Raw genomic sequence first — 17,896 nt, forward strand, 5'->3', positions numbered from 1 at the left:
TAACTTGTTTCGTTAATATTGTTTTTCTTTTGTGTAGTGCTGGAGGGGGTTGAACCTGGGACCTTTATTTGTGTGACACAAACACCTCGTTGGTTTGTTGTTTTAATACATGGAAGACCTGAGGGCCTCCACTTACCCAAATAGGCCTCCGCTGGGCTAGTCTTTCACAATCAAACGTGATTTCCCTGCAGTGCTGCGCTCACACACCCCTGCTTTTGGATGCTGAGGAGGCTCAGAGGTGGTTTGCCTTCAGCCAAGGAAAGGTGAGCGGTTCCGTAGACTCACGTCCCGCTACCTAAGCGCCCTTTTCACTTAGCGCTTCCGAGTTAAAGAGGAGCAACAAACACAGTGTTGGCCCCCTGCCGCCCCATTCAGTAGAAAGCGGGAAGGAAGCTGTTCCAAGTGAGTTTTTATGGGGTACTGGGGCAGGGACGCGCCGGTGGGTTGCCAGGAGGCAGCCCCGAGTGGCAGCCACCGCCCCTCTCCTTTCTGGGTGACTCTCCACCCCTCTCCGAGAGCTGCGGCGGCGGTGGGGGTTGGGGACTGGCCTGGCGTCCCGGAACAGCTGCAGCGGGCGCTGGGCCCGTCTGGAATGCGGGAGCCGGCTGCGCACCAGGACTTTTATGGAAACTTGCTGCTGGCGCGCGGCGGCCAGAGGGCTCGGGGCGGCTGGAGCGGCGTGGGCAGCGCGCAGACCCGGACGCGCAGCGCGGAGCTGGAGGAGCGGCGCGGCGCCCAGGCGACAGGCGGGTAGGAGGGCTGGGTGGGATGGACACGGAGGGGCTCCGGGCCCGCGGGGAGCACTGCGCTCTGCCCCGCCGGCCTCGGCTGCGGGTTGGTCCCTTGCCAGGCCTTGGGTCTTCTGTTTTATCGGAATCTGGATGGCTGAGTTTGGGGGAGAGTGTTCCGGGGAGCCGAGTGTGTGTCCACTCCTCCGCCGGGGACCCTCAGGGTCCGAGCGGGTGAGTTCTCGGTGGCCCAGCACGTGCCCGCCGCAGTCTCCGCCAGCAGTGGCTGTGGTTTTGAAGAAATTGCTCATAGGTCCCTGTGAAAACTGGGAAACAAGGGATTTATAGCCTACCATCCCGGGTCTCCAAATTGCTTCCCATCGCCAAGACTGGGATTATGCTTGGAGGTTGAGTTGCTAGCTCTAGAAATCGGAGTGAAGACACCGTGTGAATAAACTGTGAGATGTTCAAATGCAATGTGTGCACATATGTAATATACATGCATACATACATATGTGCATGAGAAAGAGAGAGATAGGATCAAGTTGAGAGATTAGGTGATTGCCCAGTGGCTTTGAGATATGAATTTTATTTTTAAGGCCACAAAGTGGAGAAGGAGTTGAGCGTAGATAATGTGGTAAAAATAGCATATGGTCCGCCCTCACAAAGTGGCTGCCCTTGGAAAGAGACAGGCAAGCAGAGAAAAGACGCCAGTGACCCGCTCTGAGAATAGTGATGGGGTGTCATTCACCAGTCATATTTTGTTAATGAGTTTATACGACAGTAGCCCATTGGGCAAGCAACAGCAGGAGCACGTCTCCATGAAACGAACTCACGTTTTCAGACCGGCTTGGTCATACCAAATTGAGCGAACTATATAATTTTTTTCCAATATTATTCTTTTATAGGTTAAACTGCTGCTGTAAGAAGATTCAAACTATCTCTGAAGTGCATAATTAACTGAAGGAAAGTCTTGTTTGTTTGGGGGTGGGCTGTAGTATAAACGGACTATTTGATGTAGTTGGTCCCTGCTAGGCAAGCGCTCTTGCCACTGAGTTGTTTTAGACAGGATCTTACGAGGTTGTCCAAGCTAGCCGTGGACTCACTCTGTAGTGCAGGCGGGAAGGCGATTCCCGTCTCAGCCTGCACTTGTTGGACTTACAGGCCTCTACCCTCAGGCCCAGCTTAGTGTTGTCCCTTGCCTGATGCTTCTGAGGAATCATTAAGAGAAATGAGTGCAATTTTGAATTTTACCTGCAACGGTTGACTTAGCCCAATGCAAAAACTGCAACAAAATCTAGTTTTCCGTCTAGCAGAGTGTGATGCGATCTGGCTTTAATAGGTTTAATAGATTTGCAGTGATGCTGAGGGAGGAGCAATTTTTTTCTGCTTTCCTTAAAATGGGATCTGTGCTATTTTAGAACTCTTGACATGTAAGGCTGATCATTGTCAAAATGTATGTCATCTTGAGAAGACTATATTTAGCGTCAGCCAAGGAATGCATTATCTAGGTTTTGAACAGCGCTTTGTCCTGGAATTTCACTTGAAGCATTTAGGTTAGGGCTTTGTTTGTGAACGGCACGGCAGCTATGTGCATACATTTGGGAGAGATTAACTGGGGGTTTCGTTGGCTTAGAAAGAAGTGCCCGAAATGATGGGCTCCATTTGTGGGGAGAAAGCTCCGTTGTTTAAAACGATATCAGTTATAGGTGTCTAGGAGAACCGAGATGGGGCGACTGTGAAGGAGCGTTACCGTGGCACACATCCACGCGTGTTTATAGACGTCTCTTGGTGTCTTTTCATTATGCAGCCTCACACGAAGCTCCTCGGTCTCCTTCGTAATTGGGAGGACACGGACTTGCTGCCTACCGACAGCTGCATGCCTCTGCTCTCACTGGACCACTCTGGTCCACATGACTTGTGCAGTTTCTTCCCTGCCCTCTGGTTTTATTAGTTACATAGTACATACATTTGAAATTGCGGCTTTTTAAATTTAAATATCCACTGTATAGTGGCTTATTTTATGATAGTGTGCTTTTTATGTTTTATGAGTGTATTGACTCCATGTATGTGTGCACCGTGTGGATGCAGTTCGCACAGAGGCCAGGAGAGGCCTCCAACCCCCCCCCCCCCCCCCCCCCCCCCCCCCCGAACTGATATCTATGCAAAGAGCAGCAGGAGATCTGACTGCCTCTCAACAGCTCCTGGTGGTGTCCATTTTGATAATGGTGCTCTCCTGGGGTTGGAAATCAGTGCCTTGCATATCCCTGGGGCATACCCACTGCTGCCTTATCAGTGTGCTTCCTACACATACACACACACACACACACACACACACACACACACACGGTTTAAAACAATGAGGAAAGCTGGGCATGGTGATACAGGTCTTCAATCCCAGCATTCAAGAGGCAGAGGCAGGTGGGTCTCTTGAGTTTAAGGCCAGCCTGCTCTATAAAGTTCCAGGACATTGCCTCAAAAAGAAAAAAAGAAAAAGAAAAAAAAATCCTCTTAGGTAGTGTTAAGAAGCGGGGAGAGGAAGTTAACACTCAGGGACACCTGTGTTAGTGTGTCTCCCAGAACAGGAGATGGCCATGGATTGATAGCTGAAGCCAATCCAATGACTTCAGAAAGTGGAAGAGATCCCGGTACAGAAGTCCTTTCTCGGACCTCCATCCTCGTTCCATTCATGTTTAGCAGTGTTTGCCGTGGCCTCTGGAGCTTGCTGATCATCTCAGCTTGGCTGACTTGACACAGCCTAGTGTCCGTGGCGGGACAGGAGAGCGCAGATTAGATTAACCTGTGGGAATGTCTAAGGGTGATCACCTGACCACTGCGCAGGAGGCCCCTCAGTGGTTGGCAGCACCATCCCCTGGCCCACTGTCCAGGGGGCCCTGGACTGTGTGCGAAAGCTGGGCAAGCAGAAGGCCTCAGTTGTTCCTGCCCTGGGGGGCTGGTGACCTGGACAGGTAAGCTGGACAGGTAACCTTCCATCCCTGAGTCGTTTTTCAGCCAGAGTGGCTTCTCATCATAACATGAGGAAACGAACTAGGCCAGGAAAAGGAATGACTTACTATTCTACCCCACTGCCCCACTGACTTCTCAGCCGGAATTCCAGATCTTGCCATCCAAACTGTGGTCCTCGTGAGGGCTGTCTTCCATTTTCGATAGGGGAAGGAAGCCCAGCGGTTACAACCCCTGAGTCTCCTGAAGGCAGTTTCCTATCCTGGGTTTCTGATGTTGCTGTCTTGTTCTCTTAGGTGGGTGATCATCTCGGGGCGCCCTTGTTTAGGCTGATTCCTGTTACCTCTCCCATCTTGGCCCTGTCCTGTGTCCTGAGCAGTGTGACTATCACTGACACAGCATTGAGGAGCACACAGATTTTATTACCAGGGCTCCGGAGTGGTAAATACACTTTGAAAAGTATCCCAACCACGGAAAGGCAGGAGGTTATAGTTATTACAGAAGAATGTCAGAGTAGGCTGCAGCTTAGTGTCTCTTTTGAGGGGCTGCAGCTTAGTGTTTCTTTTGGGGGGTTGCTTTGGATGTCTATTTTGCAATATGCACTAACTCACATCAGCTGTCAACCTGGTCTGGGTCACGGGGAGGAGTTTCAGCTGAGTTTCTTCATGTTGTTCTGTGGCCGTGTCTGTGCGAGTTTGTGTTAACTGACTAGGACCCAGGTGCTCTGGCCCGTACAAAGATGCTTCTGTGGGCAAGTGGGGGCACCTGAGAGGAGGCCGCCGCAGTGTTCCTTCTCAGTTTCTCCCTGGCCTGCTTGAGCTTTCTTTAGTGACGGTGACCCGGAAGTGTAAGCTAAGTCAGATCTGTTCCTGCCTGCACTCTTTCTGAGCGGTGTTCATCGCACAACAGGTCAGCAGGATGGTGAGGTCTGGCTTCCCCCTCTTGAGCTGTGATGAGGCGTCGGACAGGATTATCGTGTGCTTTCATTTTACTCCTTCTTCTGCCGAGATAGGGTCTTAGCTGCATTGTCCTAACTGGCCTTGAACTTGTGGTTCCTGCCTCAGGCTTCTGAGTGCTGAGCAAGGGCGCCGTCCCTCCGGTTTGTAATTTTCACATCACTACAATATGGTTAGATATCGGTTTCTTCCTTTCTATATTGAGCCAGGGTCCTGCTGTGCAGCCAAGGCTAGCCTGCAGCTCCTAACAGTCATCTGCCTTGGCTGCCCAGTTACAGACTTGCACTTCCCAGGGCTGGCTAAATGTTTTTGTACAAGTTAAAAATGATAAAGATTTAGGCTTAAATTTTGTGAAGTTCAAAACAGTTTCATTGTTTCTTTCAAAGAGTTAGGTTTTAACACTTTTCTGTATATATAGATTTGTCTGTATATATAGTATGTATTGTTAAGTTTCTCATTTAAAACTTCCTTAAAAGTTGAGACGAACCCCTGCCTGACAGTAGACACTTGTGAGCCTGTCAGCACCGGGAGGATGAAGGAGGAATGAAAGTTAGCCAGGCCGGGCCTAATCTACAAAGTGAGACCAGGCCTCTAAAATAACAAATGAATAAACAAGGAAATGATTGGGAGGCCAGCCTGGCTGACTTAGCAAACCCCTGCAGTCCTGCAGCAAAGGGAGGTGTGTGGCTGCCACTGTCTGGGCGGTTTCGCTCTCCTGAGATTATTAGCAAGGTCATCACAGTACCTGATGGGCAGCTATGATTTCAAATTCATTTTGTACATTATTTGCTGTTCTTGCAATGCTGTGGTTGTGTGTCTAAAATGTGAAGGGAAATAAAACAGAGAAAGCAGAGGTTACACATAGGTCTGGAGAGTCTAGAATAAAAGTTGTTATAGGTGGGGTAGGGGTGAAGCTCGGTGGTGGAGGGCATGTATGTGGCGCCCTGACGTCACACAGCCTAAGGAACAGTGGTCTGGAGCTGGGTAGATGGGTCAGTCGGTGAAGCACGAGGTGTGTTTAAATCCCCAGAGCCCATGTAAAGCCCGTGCCCTCACATCGGCGCTCCAGCCTTCCTCCAGAGCCCATGTAAAGCCCGTGCCCTCACATCGGCGCTCCAGCCTTCCTCCAGGGAGGTGGGGAGGAGAGGAAACAAGCCAGCCCTTAGAGCTCCCAGCCAGGTAGTAGGGCACCTGCGACAGGCAGTGAGAGAGCCCGTCTCATCAAGGTAGCGAGTGAGGGCTGCCCCTCACACACGCGTGCATGCTGTGGTGCACACAAGGCTGAATTCAAACATACACATATATACAGACACGAAGAAAGATATTTAAAAAGTGTCCCAGCTAGTGTCCTGACTAGCTCTTTGAAGACGTATTTTATTGTTTGTGTGTGAGAATATATCTGTGTGGGTGGAAGGGCCAGCAAAGGCCAGAAGGGGGAGTCCTCTCCGGGGAACTGGAGTTACAGACATTGTGAGCTGCCATATGGCCCAGGGAATTGAACCTGCGTCCTCTGGAAGAGCAGCTGAACCATTTCTCCAGTTCTAAGGGGCCTGCCTGGCATTACATTTAGAACTTCTTTAGGGTGGCACGGTTATGCTGCTGCTGCCCCCGTGTGGAAGCCAGCGGCATTGCATCTGCCTGTTCGGACACAAAAGTCTCTAACACTCAGGTCAGAAACCCTCATGTGCTCCTAGATATATAAAGTCCTTTGGTGTTCAGTTACTGGGCATAGGAAGTAATCTCAACCAATTTTCATTTATCATTCTAAATACCCTGAGTAGATCTCAGTCTCAGTTTTTACTTCCTGGAGTGAGAACTGACGATTTGATGCTCTGTTGGGTGATTCTCAGAACCCTGTACCATAGGGTCAGCAACATCACCACTTTCCATATGTTCTCTTTATGGACTTCAGTCAAGACAACATCCCATAGTAATTCGCACGTGGAAGTAGATGTTAGGATGTGTTTCTCTCTTGTTAAGCCAGATTCTGAGTTTTCAAAACTATAAAACAATATTGTTCTCCATGTTATCTTTATTTTGGGACATAGCTACTTTCTGGTGTTTTATGGTGATAATAATTTTTGTAATTTTATTTAAGTGAACTAGTAAGTATATATTTTATCACCCTATTTGTAGATAAATTTATATAAATAAAACTTATCCAGCATCTTCAAAAACAGGGTTTTACTTGCGCCCCGGATGTTTAAACCCCTACTTCATGCAGGCTGCACTTTGATGTCTTTATAGTATCAGTGCATTTTCTGATCTTGGAACAGAAACCGGCTGGAGCACTGGCTCGGCAGATGGAGATGCTCACTACCGTGCCTGGAGCCCTGAGCTCCGTGTCTGAGATCAGCCTGGTAGGAGGAGTGAACTGATTCCTCAAAGGTGTGTCTTGTGGTGCATGCCCACATCCGTATGCACATAAGTGGGTGGAGCCTTAGGTGTTTTATAGTCCAGGGCATCCTGTGCAGACTTCGCGTGCTGTGAGAACATAGTTTATTCTCTTTGTCATTGTATAATGGACTGACCCTAACAGACTGTAGACAGACGCTCAGCAAACATTTCTGAATTTACATGTTTATTAGTTTTATGATTTCTTTGATTTCAAGTGTATGAATGTTTTACCTGCATGTGTGTCTGTGCACCGTGTGCATGCCTGGTGTCTGCAGGAGACTGAAGAGGTGCTGGATCCTCTACCTGCATGTGTGTCTGTGCACCGTGTGCATGCCTGGTGTCTGCAGGAGACTGAAGAGGTGCTGGATCCTCTGGAGCCAGTTAACAGATGGCTCAAGGCAGCTTATGTGGGTGCTGGGAACTAAACTCAGGTCTTTTGCAGGAGCAGACGGTGCTTTTAAGTGCTGAGCCATCTCTCCAGCACCCATGTTTATCTATTTTATCTAGCTTTGAAAAATCATTATGTCTTGATAAAACAACAACCAAAAAACCCCATCATTATTAGTGGGAGTGGGGCCTGCTGCAGTGTGTGGGTGTCGGTCAGATGACAACTTTCTGCTGTCAATTCTCTTTCCACCTATGTGGGGTCCAGGACTAGAACTCGTGGCCTTTACCCACTCGTAGCCTCCACTTTAGCTAATTTCCTCATTTCTTGGCTCTGTCATAGTCATCAGCTTTAAAATTATAAAAGAAAACGGGAGCTACTTATACAGCACACATACCACGTGACTTGTTTCCATCATTTAGTGCACAGCACATACCTTGTTTCCATCCTTCTTCTTAACTTAGGAAAGCTTTCCTAACAAATTTGTGTTTGTTTTCTTCTAAATCCTTATATTTGTGCTGGGTATGGTGGGCAGAGTCTCTAATCCTAGTACTCAGAAGGCAGAGGCAGGTGGAATGAGTTCAAGACCAGCCTGGTCTACATAGTTCCAGCACAGCCAGGGCTATGTGGAAGACCCTGCATTTTGTCTTTTTTAAAGGACCCTTTTATTGCTTACTTTATAACAACAAATGAGCCTTCCCCACTGCTTTGAGTGGTTAGTCTCCTCCCTGGCAGGGACATGATTGGATAGAAGGGTATGCTGCACACATGGTGTGAGCGTGTGGCTGGTAACGGGGAAGATGGAAAGTGTGTATAAAGTAGAGGTGCCTGTAGGACATGCTTGCTGAAAGATGTGCTACTCAGGATACGTGAAACAGGTGGCATCATTTGAAACAAGCTGTGCCTGGTGGGATGGACCTGGGTGTGAATCTGTGAGGGTTCACATCAGAGGTTCCAAATATAAAGGTAAAAAAGACAGATTAGGCTTATAATGTAGAGCATGTTTAACAATATCTATATTTAAAACTTGTCAGCCATACCTAGAAAATTAAGCAAACTCAAATATCTTATACTTAAGGAAGGGGAACCATGTTTAGGGGTAGCATACAGAATCTCAATTTTATTATTTAGTTTGGGAAAGTACTTCATTTGTAAAGAAATGACTTTTAAAAGGTCTTGGAGGTAGGTAGCGGTTACTGAATATACTTGTCAGGATGGAGGAAGTCAATAAGAAAACCCTGGAGTCTGAGGTACTCTGCAGGAGGCTTAGTCAGCTGAGGACTCTTCATTCCATGGGCACTCTGCTGCCACTCCCCTGAGGGACAGAGCAGAGCTAAGGAGCACAGAGAGGAAGGCCTGGCTGCGCGAGGCCAGAAGAACCAGTGCAAGGCATCACTGTGGGGCTTCTGGATTCTGTGACCAAGAATGCTAATCTGGTATTCAAATTCGTTCAGCGTCTTCCAGAACCTGTGCTAGGACAGGAGCCCTTGAGCAGTGGGAGGGGCTGTTCTCATTGCGTCTTGACCCATTGAGAAGGAGTTGGCAACTTGAAAATAGCTGCCGAGATTCTGGAGGGAAGTAAACTGTGAAAATGGATACTATTGATTTATAGGACATGTATAAATACTGTAGGTATTGCTGGCAAGCATGGTTGTGTTGAAGTAAGAAGTTACTTTGAAAACACATTCCCTCTTGTGACCATTGGCCCTGCTCTACAGAGCAAAGAAGGCGGAACGAGGCAGATGTCACATTAACGAGAGGTGAACATCGCACCAAAGCTGTATGTGATTAATGCATGGTGCTGGGAATCTGAGAAGAGGGCCCAAAGACTGCCTTAAAAATACCATACAGGCTGGGCGGTGGTGGCGCACGCCTTTAATCCCAGCACTCGGGAGGCAGAGGCAGGCGGATCTCTGTGAGTTCGAGGCCAGCCTGGTCTACAAGAGCTAGTGCCAGGACAGGCTCCAAAGCTACAGAGAAACCCTGTCTTGGAAAAACTAAAAAAAAAAAAAAAAAAAAAAAAAAAAATACTGTACAGATAGTTTACGGTGAGGATGGAAGCTGCGGGCTACAGAGATCCTCAGCCAGCAAAGCATTTGCTGCACAAATGTGAAGGCCTGGGTTTGGATTGCTAGCACCCACATAAAAAGATGGGTGCAGGGCACACAACACCCACAGTCCCAGCAGAGAGGCTGTGGCTCCCTGGAGGTCACTGGCTGGTCAGCACTGCAGAATCGAAGTGAGCTCAGAGTTCACTGAGAGACTGTCTCTACCTCTCAACACAGACATGCACGCACGCCATACACAGGTATGTGCACACACAAGCACTCACACTTACTGTGCCCCCAGCTCCTACCACGGGACTAGAAACTGAATTAGAGAATCCTTCAGACTTGGCAGTTTATACATGCATGTTGTAAAGGTTTCCAGGATGAGATTTATTTTAGTTAGAGCTGCAAGGTGGATCCAGAAAGCAAGTGATCTGTAACCTAGGCAGGGAGCATAAAGTGTGCTGGGTACGGAAGTAAGAGCAGGGCAGAACCTAAGTGCAGTGTGCAGGTCACTAGGCATGCAACTGAGTATCCTGCCTTCCAGGGCTGACAGAGCTGGGCTGGAGCCTTATGAAATCATCCAGGTAAAAAGCAGACTACTTACAAACCTGGTTCCAAGGCATTTGTTAAGAACAGGAGGATGGACAGAGACAGAGACCCACATTGGAGCACAGGACTGAATTCTCAAGGTCCAAATCAGGAGCAGAGGGAGAGAGAGCACGAGCAAGGAACTCAGGACCATGAGGGGTGCACCCACACACTGAGACAATGGGGATGTTCTACTGGGAACTCACCAAGACCAGCTGGCCTGGGTCTGGAAAAGCCTGGGATAAAACCGGACTCTCTGAACATAGCGGACAATGAGGACTACTGAGAACTCAAGAACAATGGCAATGGGTTTTTGATCCTACTGCACGTACTGGCTTTGTGGGAGCCTAGGCAGTTTGGATGCTCAACTTACTAGACCTGGATGGAGGTGGGGGGTTCCTTGGACTTCCCACAGGACAGGGAACCCTGATTGCTTTTCGGGCTGAGGGGGGGGGACTTAATTAGGGGAGGGGGAGGGAAATGGGAGGCGGTGGCTGGGAAGAGACAGAAATCTTTAATAAATAAATAAATTAAAAAAAAAAAAAAAAGAACAGGAGGATGGGGACAGTGCCTGCCTGTCTACTCAGGGTTCCCTTCCTCAGCGTCTCCCAGAGAAAAGCCAGCATAGGGTAGATTCTTAGCAAGTAGCAGTGTAGTGCATGAAACCCTAAATTTCTATGCTATTGTTGAAATAATGATGACTGTGTTATGGGTATAGTGGCCATGCCTATAACCCCAGCATTCACGGGGTAGACTGGAGGGGATATCAAAAGTTCCAGGCCACACAAAACAAACCAACAAACAAATCCTTCTGCGAATAAGGAAAGACTACTGACATCTCATTAGAGATGATATGCCCGTGGGATGTGGGCATACGAAAATGTATCTCATGTTATCAGAGAAGTGCAAGTTAAAATGAGCTCGTATCCAGTGCGACAGCAACCACAGCCCAGAACACTGGCATCAGAGGACACGGGGAGAGCAACCCGAACTCTCCCGCGTTGCTGGTGGAGGACACGGGGAGAGCAACCCGAACTCTCCCGCGTTGCTGGTGGAGGACACGGGGAGAGCAACCCGAACTCTCCCGCGTTGCTGGTGGAGGACACGGGGAGAGCAACCCGAACTCTCCCGCGTTGCTGGTGGAGGACACGGGGAGAGCAACCCGAACTCTCCCGCGTTGCTGGTGGAGTGCAGCAGCTTGCACCACTTCCAAAGTCAGTTGGCCACCTGGCTCCACCAAGCGCATTCTTACCACGCCAGCCAGCAATCAAGACTCGGTATTTATTCTGTCCACGTAAAAACCTGTGCATAGATGTTTAATATCAGTTTCATTTACAATTACCAAAACAGCATAACCAAAATGTTTTTCATTGGGTAAATGGACAAATATACAATGGGCAAATATTCAGAGGGATTAAAGGTGTACGCCACCAGCAGCTTGAAAGGTTCAGTTTTAAAGGCCGTGTTACAATCAAATAGTGTTCATCCTTAAGAGTCAAATTACAGGAAACAAAAGGATGGTTTTAAAGGAAGTGTCATGTAACTCCTGTGCTCTTGTGGGCTCAGCAAGCTCCTCTGGGATGTACCACAAATCTTAAAGAGCTGAAGATTATCACAACTAATTACTTATTTGAACTTCTAAAGGGAAATTTATAACTTAAAAATTATATCTTTCTATATAAGTATATAAATTATATATTTAGAAATGTATACTGATGAAATATACAGCATATAAAAGGGAAGGTTATTACAATTCTTAATACTAACTTGGTTTTTGTTTGTTTGTTTGAGACAAAGTCTCACTTTGTAACCTTGACTGACCTGGAGCTCTTTATGTAGACCAGGCTGGCCTTAAACTCCAAGAGATCTGCCTGTCTCCGCTTCCCAAGTACTGGGATTAAAGGTGCTGAGGCTGGAGAGATGGTTGAGCAGTTAAGAGCGCTGACTGCTCTTCCAGAGGATGTGGGTTCAATTCCCAGCACCCACATGGCAGCTCACAACTGTCTATTACTCCAAAATCTGATACCCTCACATAGACACACATACAGACAAAACACAAAAGCACATAAAATAAAAATAAAAAAATTAAAAATAAAAATGTGTGTTTGTTGCAACACCCAGAAATGTTGTTATTATTTTACAGATACAAAAATATACGAAGCTTCAGCCCCAAACCACATAGAGCAAACATGAATGACATTTCGCAAAAGGCAGAGGTAAGTAAATCTCAAAAGCTCTCGTTTCTCGTGTGTGTGTGTGTGTGTGTGTGTGTGTGTGTGTGTGTGTGTGTACGGAACGGGGAGGCAGGAAGAGACTTGGAAAGGTAGGAAGAGATGAGCAATACAGAGTTGACTGGAGGATTGTGGGAAGGGTCATACTTCGGTGATTGTAATTGGTAACATTAGGATGTACAATGAGAGAAGGTTCTGTCCGCAGTTTTGGTTCAGTACCTTTAATCTGGGTTCTGGGAAACATGCATACCAAACTTCTGGAAGGCAGTGAAGAGCTAGGGTCTTAGGAAGAATTTTAAATACATTGGTCTTAGTAATGACTCCTTCAAAGTGGTTTTACTGAGACTGGGACCATTGGCGGTGATAATTCGCTCTGAAAAGAAGGGCTCAGCATCTTCTAGCACCACCCTTTTTCTGGCTTAGTCACTGAGAATTGAGAGGCCCCAGATGCTGACACCCAGAAGTGACAAGCTAAGGAACTTGAATGGACCAGTGACAGTTACACGCAGCAGATGAGCGGGAGCCAGATCGGGTACAGATCAGCAAGCTGCTTGTCCCTGTCGTTAGGAGAATTTAGCATTCTGACACTCAATTTTTTAACCTCTTTTAGAAACTAACTTCTGAAAAAGATGAGAAGAGTCTACAGCCTTAGTTTCTGATGAGGGGAACCATTGATTGCTCTAGCCTCCTGTCAGATTTCCTCTCTTTCGGAGCCTCTTCTCAGTGGTGGGCCACCCTGCACATTTTAATGAGCTTTTAGGAAGTCACGCGTGGGCAGCACAGCAGGAAGCTGACTCACCTCTTGCGGGGTTAGGCTGGCCTTCAGCTTTGCCTAGCCTGTCTAATACAACAGCAATAATGCTTTTTGTAATATGGGCTTTTCCTTGAAAGCCCAATCTTATGCTTTGTTCTCAAATTCATATCCTTTACTGCGATTGATCTTGTTAATGACAATCCTCAATCCGAGTCTTTAGGAATAGGGTGGGAAATAGAATACAAAGCAGTTTTTAATTAGAGTTCCTTATTTGATTTTTATATTGTACTGGCCTCAAGCCTCAGTAGAATGCTACCTTTAATTGGGGTTTCGTTTCTGAAGAAGTGGTGATTTAGCAAAATTTCTGCTCTTGTATTTCGTGTAACTTAAGGAAATTAACTAAAGTTTTAGAGACCATCTAATCATGCTGTGGTGATCCAAATAAGCGTTTGAAACTTGTTTCTGTTTGTTTTGATGAGTATTTTGATGTGTCTTATTCTTATCCTTGCCTAATTTCTTCTTTTTAAACTTCCTTCTCTTTGCTTTCTTCTAACGAAGATTCTGCTTTCTTCATCTAAACCTGTCCCCAAATCCTATGTGCCAAAACTTGGCAAGGGCGATGTAAAGGATAAGTTTGAAGCCATGCAGAAGGCCAGGGAAGAGAGAAATCAAAGGCGATCTAGAGACGAAAAGCAAAGAAGACAAGAACAATATGTTAGAGAGAGAGAATGGAACAGGAGAAAGCAGGAGGTCATCTGATTTTATTTTATTCTCGTGAAAATGTTACTTTTCTTTATTTTAATGAATTATTGACACTAACATTTTATATAAATTATAACAAAAATGCCTATATTTATACTCTAATTTAAACTGTGTGTGATCCCCTCCTCCCTTCTCTGCAGTCCCTACTGTGTGATCCCCCTCCTCCCTTCTCTGCAGTCCCCACTGTGATCCCCCTCCTCCCCTCTCTGCAGTCCCCACTGTGTGATCCCCCTCCTCCCCTCTCTGCAGTCCCCACTGTGATCCCCTCCTCCCCTCTCTGCAGTCTCCACTGTGTGATTCCCCCTCCTCCCCTCTCTGCAGTCCCCACTGTGTGATCCTCCTCCTCCCCTCTCTGCAGTCTCCACTGTGTGATCCCCCTCCTCCCCTCTCTGCAGTCTCCACTGTGTGATTCCCCCTCCTCCCCTCTCTGCAGTCTCCACTGTGTGATCAGCTCCTCCCCTCTGCTGCTTCTCTCCACTGCTTTTATTGCCTGTCATTAACCATGGTCTAAAATAGTAAACTGAAGTTTCCAGAAAAGTAAACAAAAGGTTTAAATAAATTTCATTACAATATATTTTAATAATTATTTTCTTTTATAATTACTTGTTATTTTCTTACTGTACCTAATGTAAAAGTTAAAGTTCATCACAACTATAAGATCTATAAAAAGCCGGGCGATGGTGGCGCACGCCTTTAATCCCAGCACTCGGGAGGCAGAGGCAGGCGGATCTCTGTGAGTTCGAGACCAGCCTGGTCTACAAGAGCTAGTTCCAGGACAGGCTCCAAAGCCAGAGAGAAACCCTGTCTCGAAAAACCAAAAAAAAAAAAAAAAAAAAAAAAAGATCTATAAAATTATTTTCCTTATTTTAATATATAATTTTCCTACAAGAAAAAACAGCATGCACAGTCTCAGAATTACCTGTGGTTTCAGTGATCCGGTGGATATCCTAGTGGGTTCTCCTGCAGCGGGGGTGGGGCCACTCGAATATAATCTAGTCTGATGTTGGGCCATATGTTCATGGTAATTTATTTAACCACCCAGATTAAAGAAATGCTTGCTTCTGATGATGAGGAAGAGATTTCTGCTAAAGTAGAAAAGGCTTATGTCCCAAAGTTAACAGGTAAGAACTTTGAGGGATAAATGTAAAAAGGCTTGCAAAAGAAAGAAACCTGGCAAAATAGACAATTTTTTTTTTGTGTGTGTGTATTCTTAGGGACGGTTAAAGGTAAATTTGATGAAATGGAAAGACACAGACAGGAAGAGCAAAGGAAGAGAACGGAAGAGGAGAGAAAGCGCAGACTTGAACAGGATCTGCTGGAAAAGAGGAAAATACAGCGTGAATTAGCAAAAAGAGCTGAGCAGGTAGATGCTACATTGCCGTTTGTTTCTGAACCTCACAGAACAAATGAGAACTAATCAGGATGCTGCCTCGTTAAAATATTTAATATAAGCTTATTAATAGTGGCTAGACTAAAAGCATTATCTTAAGGGAAACGATTCAGTATGGGATGTCCAGTACTATGTGCAGAATGTGCCTGTTTAGGATGGCGATGTGGCTTTTGTTAGAAATGATCTTACCAACTGTTTCTACATTCCTTAAACTGACTATCGTCCTAACTTTTCTTGGTATCTTTGAGAATTTTATAATGATATAAGACATTTTTACACATAAACTATTTATAATCACAGAGCACAATATAGCCTTTTAATAGCAATATTTAAAATTTCTATCATTTATAAAACAGATTTTTATAAAAGAGTATGTTTATTCTGTATGTAAGAGTGTTTTACTTTCATGTGTGTCTGTACACCTTCTGCAGAGGTCAGGAGAGGGCATCGGATCCCCAGACCTGAAGTTCTAGACAGTTCTGCGCTGTTATCATGTATGTGCTAGGAACCAAACCCAGATGGTCCAGAAGAGCGGAGGAGCCCTTCACCACTGAGCTGCCTCGCTAGCCCCTTAAAGCAATATTCTAAGGGCCTTAAATCCATATGCTCTGCTCCTTTCAGCTTCTGCCACTTGTCTAGAGAGAAAAGTGATAATGAAAATAAAGCATTATTATATACTTGCATTCCTAAGAATCCATTAACTTCAGTTTTGCAAATAAGCTCTTCTTTAACACAAACAACTACCCATTTGGTGGCAAATGATGACACATGTCTATATGCCAGATTAAATGCTAGGAGCAATGAGAATTTTCCTATACTTTTTCTTAGTGAAACTTTAAAAAGAAATAGAATTATAAAATGAGAACTGTTGAATTAATTATAACCATACATAATTACTACAAATATTTAAGTATGTATATATATAAGATTTAGGAATGTAGTTATATATTTTTTTATTTTTTATTTTTTTTTTAAGATTTTTATTTTTATTATTATGTATACAACATTCTGCCTGCATGAAGAGGGCGCCAGATCTCATTACAGATGGTTGTGAGCCACCATGTGGTTGCTGGGAATTGAACTCAGGACCTTCGGAAGAGCAGCCAGTGCTCTTAACCACTGAGCCATTTCTCCAGCCCAGGAATGTAGTTATATTAAAACTATAAAGTAAACGAGTAAGACTAAAGTCTATAAAGAGTGGCTTCTTGCACTGTATACTGTGTATGTATGTCTTCTTTCTTCTATACTTTCAAAGCACTGCTATTTTCTAGGGTTACTGACCCATTTTAAAGCCAAGAATGGAATAGTAGGCAGTTGTTTCTCAAAAAACAAAAAAACCTGTGATTGAGCGTGACTATAGTAAAGACTAGATGCTCAGAGGTAATTGAAATAAATACGATCATGAAAAAAGCAGTGTCTTCACACCAAACATGCACTGTGCGGAGGGTGCCACAGAGCCCTGGCTAATGATACTTTAGCCCTATTAAATTAAGGATACAACAGCAGTGAGTGTAGTAATGTCTTCTTAGAAATGTGTAAAGTTTAATTTTAAAACATAAGACATTTCCCACTCAAATTTACTATGACTCAGTGCAGTGCAGTATGACGTTATTTGTTTATAGTTTACTTCTACAAACCAGTATGCAAGAGGAGTTCCTGAGCCAGAAACGGCTATAGTGATCACCAAGATCTTACCACTTCTAAGATTGCAGCATCTTACAAAGAATTAAAAAGGAATATACCTCGTGTATTAGGTACTAAAATAAAAAAAAGAAAGTGTGGGAAAATCCTGAGGGTGTATTATCTAGTTAACTCTGAAGATGGCCTGATGGACAAAATTAGAGTCCACCATTTACGGACAGATATTTGTGGGAAATAGGATCTTGGAGAGAGGCAAGGAAAGAAATATAGGGATGAAACAAATTTGCTTCCTATGAAGAAAAAACAAGAAGAAAAAGAAAAGAAGTTGAGAAACAGTTCTTTGTTAACTTTGAAAGTCAACACTTAACTGAATTCTGAACATTTGTTCCTCTTAACTATACTAGTAGCGTAGCCCTGAACAAAATTCATCATTTTTCATTTTGTTGGAGAACTCCATGGTTCTCTCTTTTGTTGTTCTTTAATGGTTTAAAGTGAGCAAAGGTAAAGAAGACACTGACAACAGAACTCTAAGCAAACAAGATGTAGAAGCCCTGTAATGTCTGTCCACTTTAGCAGAGATCAGACAGACCCAGGGAAGCTCTAGGAATGGAATTGGGGCTCATGAATTGTTTCTCTTTCCTGTATTCTCAGTGTCTGACTTCTCACGTTTTGTGGATCTTTTTATTGAGGAATTAATTTGATTGCTCATTGGAAAACAACTCATTTATAATTATTTTATTAGAGAACCATTAAAATTTTACTGTGTAAAAAAAATCTATTCCATTTATATAGCAAGTCAGTTTAATGAGTAATTCTGTAATAAAACAAATTATTCTCAAAATTAAATTTTGTAGTATAAAATTATTGATAAAACTATTCATTATTAAAATGTAAGGTACTTTAAGTTTTGTCTTTTGAGATCTGGTCTCTCTAGGTAGCCCTGGCTGTCCCGGAATTTGATACCGTAGATGAGGCTGATTTCAAACTCACAGAGATCATCCTGGATAAATTTTCTCTCTAAGTTCTTTTTTTGTTTGTTTGTTTTTTGT

At 44.9% G+C, this 17,896-nt stretch overlaps 1 protein-coding gene across 5 annotated transcripts in view; it reads left to right on the top strand.

The window, feature by feature from the left end:
• Window positions 1-624: 624 nt before the first annotated feature.
• The window catches only part of Nexn (nexilin F-actin binding protein), a 29,848-nt gene continuing 12,576 nt past the window's right edge, over window positions 625-17,896 (top strand). The window contains exons 1-5 of one of the 5 annotated variants that reach the window (XM_041636912.1): window positions 625-750; window positions 12,213-12,285; window positions 13,613-13,804; window positions 14,859-14,937; window positions 15,031-15,179. In XM_041636912.1, coding sequence (XP_041492846.1) covers window positions 12,259-12,285; window positions 13,613-13,804; window positions 14,859-14,937; window positions 15,031-15,179 — 447 coding nt within the window. In that variant the 5' untranslated portion in view covers window positions 625-750; window positions 12,213-12,258. Of the gene's footprint in view, window positions 751-1,636; window positions 1,695-12,212; window positions 12,286-13,612; window positions 13,805-14,858; window positions 14,938-15,030; window positions 15,180-17,896 lie in introns of those variants that run through there. The other 4 variants (XM_041637027.1, XM_041636954.1, XM_041637100.1 and 1 more) reach the window with 4 other exon arrangements.

The sequence above is a fragment of the Microtus oregoni genome, unplaced genomic scaffold (assembly GCF_018167655.1).
Source record: "Microtus oregoni isolate MIOR12 unplaced genomic scaffold, Mior012 000000F_ref0000247, whole genome shotgun sequence".
In the NCBI taxonomy this organism is placed as follows: domain Eukaryota; kingdom Metazoa; phylum Chordata; class Mammalia; order Rodentia; family Cricetidae; genus Microtus; species Microtus oregoni.